We start from the raw sequence: 6,102 nt of genomic DNA on the forward strand, positions 1-6,102 counted from the left end.
TATGCGGGGGCGTGGGTGGAGAGAAAGAAAGAGGAGGGAGAGAGAGAGAAAGCTAGAGATGGAGAGAGAGAGAGAGAGAGAGAGAGAGAGAGAGAGAGAGAGAGAGAGAGAGAGAGAGAGAGAGAGAGAGAGAGAGAGAGATATCTAAATAGAGAGGCTGCTAAGTGGGCTGACACCGACAGTGAAAAGAAAGCATTGCGCGGGGAACAAGGACTCTACAAAACGAACAACATACGGAACCGTCCAGAAGCATTCAATCTTGACGAAGACGCCGTAACATATACACGCTGATACGTCACCTGGAGGTAAATTAATGCATTGAAAATATATGATTTTGCTGTGTGTGTGTTGTCTCAATGAGAGGTAGGCTAATCGCCGTATAGGCTACTGTTGAATATACAGTATTACATTCTGACAACTATGTGTCAGTTGGATGTATTCAAACAATCCCTAAAATAGCCTTCCTCTTTCGTGTATTGCCAGTTTTCCACTTTGGATTGAGTTTATAGATTGCGATATTACAGCTCTATGTAGAGTAGACAAACAATGCCGGTGTTCTGGCTACATGTTTTTGTCTCGGTTTAGTGATCCTGTCCTATACCTATACTTGGTCTTTGTTGTAAGTGACTTCGTGCAGTACCCTGTACTGTGTGCGTCTGTACAGTCCGTTGCGACCACCGCGGTGGCCCAGTGCGGCTGACAGCGTGATGAAGTCCACGAGCAGGAGGTCCTCAATCGTTGTAAAAATAGCGCGAGTGTCAGCTTCGCCAAGAGAATGCAATGCGCACTGACGCACACAGACATACAGACAGGCAAACACAGGTCAGACAAGCCACCAACACTCCGCGCTTACTGACATCTACATACAGTAAAATATCCTTTCAATTGACTCTAGTTCTTAGGATTCAATAACTCTTTTCTTTTTGAACCACGATAGGACGCACTAGTTTGATTGATAGTTTGATACGCGTGCCTGTTGATAGCATACATAATAGAACTGGGTAGATATTACACAGCTTTTGACTTATTCCAGGCTTGAAGCATTCTAGGGCAGCAGATGGATGATGATGATGATGATCCTGGTGCGCGCTGTCCCAGCTTCCCGCTGCCATCCGTCATGCGTTAATGAGCGTGTCGCAGCTTTCTCTCTCGAGCAGCGCTTCTTTTGCAGCTCTAACCTCCTCTGAAATCCCGTTTACATGGTCGACAACATACAAATCAAACACCGTGGCTTCGCTCTGCTGGTTCAGATCTCTCTCTCTCTCTCTCTCTCTCTCTCTCTCTCTCTCTCTCTCTCTCTCTCTCTCTCTCTCTCTCTCTCCCTCATCTTACCATCTCTGTCACTTGTTATTTCTCAGACCCTCTCTCTCCACCTCTCCCGCACACTGTTCATTCATGCCATTTACCCACCAGCCACTCTCTACCGCTGCCTTCTCTCCGTCTTTTTTTTTGTTCTCTCCATCCATCTCTCTTCTGCCCCACTCTACAGCTCAGCAGCCTCCTCCTATCTCCGCATCTCTCTCTCCTCCCTGTTTATTTCTTCCAAGGCGACTAAATCTGTCTGGTCTGGTGTCCTACCAATTACAAATGTAAGACATGAAACCTCTTCAAAGTTCCTTTGTAAACAATGTAACCCGTAAACCCACTGCCCTCTTGGGACCAGACTGACAGAAGTACATGTCCTCTACAGCCACTGTTTGTTAACCAGTATACCACGGCAGTCATTCTCCTCCTCTGTGTGTGTGCGTGTGTGTGTGTCCGTATATACACGTGTGTGTGTGTGTGTGTGTCTGCGTGCATGCGACCACCAAAGTCCCACTCTTGGGCTCAGGAGCTCAGCTAGGCATTCTGGGAATATCACGGGCAGCAGATCGAATGATGCCCCCTACAGCTGCTGTTACTAAGAAAAGCCAGAGAGCACACACACACACACTCTCCAAACACATTGACAAGCACACATTTACACAGCAGACACTCACACACATATCCACACACACTATTTCATATGTGGTGCTCATGATACCATGGTGACAGAGAAATGAACTCTGGACAGTAGTGAACTGTCTCGTGCTAAGCTTAGTCTATTTTATATCCTGCATGTACAGACAACAGCTGACTTCCTCCTAATTTACTTTACGCCCTCGCTCTTTCCTTCATGTACACACACACACAAACACACACGCTTTATGTCACATTCAGAGCGGCTTCATCACTCACACCAACTGTACCATCCCTATTTAGACACTCATGGGTGTGCGTTTTAGTGCAAGGGCGTCTCAAGCTTTGATTCTCCCTGTGTGCTTCAGGTTTTCCTTTCTGTCCACTCCTGGGAACATGGAATATCTGAGGACATAAACCATCCGAGAGACTGCTTCATATAAACATCATACACACAGGTAAGACATGCTCGTACACACACACACACCACACACACAAAAACCTGAACATGACCCCCAGTGTATGTGTCTGTTGTAGGTCAGAGACATGTCTGAAGTGAATCTAGGAAACCAGGAGGTCCTCCAGGAATCGTCTCTTCTGAGGTCATGTGACCAGATTCTCCCCGCTCCCTGCTGCCCCTCTCCTTTGCCATGTGCACCCTCCTGCTGCATCGAGACGGAGGGGGAGGGCAGTGACCATGACAACGGAAAGCAGGAACAACAGGTGAGACAGCTAGATACTCACCCCCACCTCAAAATAGGATATCATCTCTACCTCCACCCCCACCACCACCACCACCTTACCACAAACCTTTTCTCACATCGCTTTCTCTCTCACCCATTCCTTTGATGCTGTCACCAAACCATTTTTTGTTTTGGTCTGGCAACACTCCTCAACATCTCTGTTTGTCACTTAGAAACAAGCAGGTAACAAGGGGCAACCCAAGAGAAAGCCGAAGGTAGGTCCAACTCTGATACTTGAGTTGTACTTGTCAATTGATTGTCAAGCTTACTAGCTGTGCATGTCTAGTACATTTGGAATGATGTACTGATTAGTAGTTGTTTCAGGCCAAAGGAAGACTAGTGAGGAGTATGGCTGTGTGTGAAGAGTCCTCACCCTCAGATGCTATGCAGGATAGCCAGGTAATGCATGCACACACATACACACAGACACACAGACACACAGACACACAGACACACAAAGACATCGGTTCTTAGTCCCTACCTCTGATGTTTCAGGGTTCATCTGACATGAACATCCTGTCTGGTTACCACGACAATGAGGATGTTTCCTGTAGAGGAGACGAACTGGAGAAAGCCAAAGAATCAAAGAGGCCACCGCTATCCAAAGGTGTGTGTGTGTTTGTGTGTGAGTGTCTGTGTGTGTGTGTGTGTTTGTGTCCAAGAAGCAAAGTGAGGACGTTTGTCCCTCCCCCGGAGCATATTAACATGTGTCTGTGTGCGTGTGCCCTGTGCAGAGTCTAGTCTGGAGTACAGAGACTCCACAGGTATAGACCTGGACCAGTTCATCATGGACACTCTCAACAGCAACCCCAGAGACAAGATGATGCTGCTAAAACTGGAACAGGACATGATCGACTACATCACCAGCAATAAGTAAGAATAAGTGTGTGTGTGTGTGTATATTTATGGGTGTATGTGTGTCTGTGGGGTTGTGAGTATGTATGGGTTTGTAAGGGTGTGTGTGTCTGTGTGTGTGTGTGTGTGTGTGTGTGTGTGTGTGTGTGTGTGAGTGAGTCATTCAGATTTGAAATCAGGCATTATCTTAGTCCAGCTGTCTGACACCGTGTCTGTACTCTTTGCCCGGTCGGACAGTCCCTTCAAGAAGTTTCCTCACATGTCCTCCTACCACCGTATGCTGGTCCACCGCGTGGCCGCCTACTTTGGCATGGAACACAACGTGGACCAGACAGGCAAGGCTGTCATCATCAACAAGACCGGCAACACGCGCATGTACGCTCGCCTGGGTGTCTTTCCTGTGTGCGTTCTTGGTAGAGCTCTGCATACCTGTAGAGTTTGATCTTTATCTGAAGGTTTTTGAATGTGTGTGTGTGTGTGTGCTCAGACCTGAGCAGAGGTTTAGGGAGATGGTTCAGGAGGAGAGAGGAGAGGAGATCCAGTGGAGAGCAATACTGAAGAGAGACAACAGCTCAGAAGACCAGGTATTCATCTGTCTGCTGTGTCCATGTGTCTGTTTGTCTACCTGCCTGTCTGTCTATGTGTCTGTCTGTATACCTGCCTGTCTGTCTGTCTACGTGTCTGTCTGTCTACCTGCCTGTCTGTTTATGTGTCTGTCAGTCATTCTGTATGTCTGTGTCTATCTGTCTGTCCGTCTGTTGGCAGCACATAGTGAAGGAACAGAACAGAAAACACAGTCCTGTTTATTTCTACTGATGTTTCTGACATGTCTTCCTCCGCCCCCCTCAGGCCAGACTCCACCCCTTACACGATGAGAGGCGGAGCAAGTCCATGGAGGAGAGAGAGGAAGAGTACCAGAGAGCACGAGACAGAATCTTCAACCAGGAGGTGAGCGAGCCCACATACACACGCATATACGCACGCACCCATACACACACTCGTGTTTCTTCTCTTCACTATTCCTCCTCTTCATTTCAGCCTGTGTGTGCCCAGGAGGATGTTCATACTGAGACAAGGTACCTATGATCTGCCAACATATGTCTTCTGACCCCTGTACCTCAATGGTTCTGTGTGGCTGAACCGGTGTGTGTGTTGTCTCTACAGGGCTGTTGAAGAGTTGAACCCCTATTCTGAGACCCAGAAGAGGAGACAGCTGTTTAGGTGAGTGCACCCCCATGTGGCTACTTGGTAGTACTACACATGTATCCTCCCCCCCAACCCCCACCCCCCACAAACAGTGTGTTACAGGGGGTCAGTATCTCTGCAATGTGACGCTCCGTGTGTCCTGCAGGGGGAGCAGAGAAGGTTCCGGTTCCGGTTGGACCGGGAGCAGCAGGCAGAGCAGCACAGAGGCGGACTGTCGCTATAGCAACGACCCCCGACCATGGAGCAGCACCGACTCTGACTCCTCCTACCAGTGGCCGAGCCCCGCCCCCAAACACCGCTCCATCATCAGTCACAGCCGGGACAACCGAGGTGCCGACGAGAGGCCTCACGTCTGGTTCAGTGTCTCTCATCCCCCCTCCTTTTCTCTGCCTCTCATAACCCTCATCTGCCCTCTCTCTCTCTCTCTCTCTCTCTCTCTCTCTCTCTCTCTCGTTGTCTCTTCTCAGGGTCAATATCTCTCTACAGACTGCCTTCCTCACACCCCCCCCCGCCCCTCCTCCCCTCCCATCCCAGAAGAGCACGTGCCTTCAATCAACTCCACCTTCATCCTGGAGAACGGCATTCCACCAGGAAGTATTCTCATGAACCCGCAGACAGGTATACACACACACACACACACACACACACAGAGGCATACATTCTTGGTCTTAGCATGTGTTGGCCGGTGTAACCTTATAGTACCCTTTGCCCTCTTAGGACAGCCCTTTTTAAACCCTGATGGGACTCCTGCTGTGTACAACCCTCCTGACAACCAGCAACCAACCAGGAGCCAGAATCAGCTATCAGGACCGCCCCCTCCACAGCAGCAGCCAATGGCCAATCACGCCATACCACAGGTACACAGGCTCAACGATTCATTTTCACAGCACAGTATGCAGATAGATGTATTTTGTAAAGTACAGTAAGTACATTAGTCTGCTTCTATTATTTCACCATAACACAAGTACTTTCTACTGGTGTTATTTTAACACCATCCGTATGCATATCCCTACCTCTCTCTCTCTCTCTCTCTCTCCCTCCCCCTCTCTCTCTCTCTCTCTCTCTCTCTCTCTCTCTCCTCTCTCTCTCTCTCTCTCTCCCTCCCCCTCTCTCTGTCTCTCTCTCTCTTTCAGGTGGTTCAGTATTCATCTTATCCCTCTCCTCAGCAGTTGTTGCCTGTCTCTCCTCTTCAACACTACTCTGGGGTACAACGTCTGTGTGTCTGTTTGGATACACGATTGAATAAGCTATAATTAGGTTATTGCAGTGGTAAATTGGACTGTGTGTGTGTGCTGATGGTCTTTGACTCTTTCTTGACACCATCAGGCTGAAGAACTGACGCCCCAGTTCGGACACATGA

The 6,102-nt window shown here is 48.8% G+C and overlaps 1 protein-coding gene across 1 annotated transcript; it reads left to right on the top strand.

Moving 5' to 3' along the window:
* Positions 1 to 96: 96 nt before the first annotated feature.
* arpp21 (cAMP-regulated phosphoprotein, 21) lies at positions 97 to 6,101 on the top strand (the record flags this gene model as incomplete). Its single annotated transcript, XM_047019713.1, is given in 18 exon segments — positions 97 to 305; positions 2,307 to 2,396; positions 2,476 to 2,661; positions 2,855 to 2,896; positions 3,006 to 3,080; positions 3,177 to 3,288; positions 3,416 to 3,554; positions 3,774 to 3,911; positions 4,024 to 4,120; positions 4,386 to 4,484; positions 4,575 to 4,612; positions 4,701 to 4,757; positions 4,888 to 5,073; positions 5,205 to 5,238; positions 5,240 to 5,360; positions 5,460 to 5,599; positions 5,876 to 5,947; positions 6,069 to 6,101. Coding segments are annotated over 16 exon segments (1,560 nt in total), but the record flags the coding sequence as incomplete, so codon positions are not given.
* Position 6,102: the final 1 nt, after the last annotated feature.

This window comes from Hypomesus transpacificus, chromosome 4, assembly GCF_021917145.1.
Source record: "Hypomesus transpacificus isolate Combined female chromosome 4, fHypTra1, whole genome shotgun sequence".
NCBI classification, from domain to species: Eukaryota; Metazoa; Chordata; class Actinopteri; order Osmeriformes; family Osmeridae; genus Hypomesus; species Hypomesus transpacificus.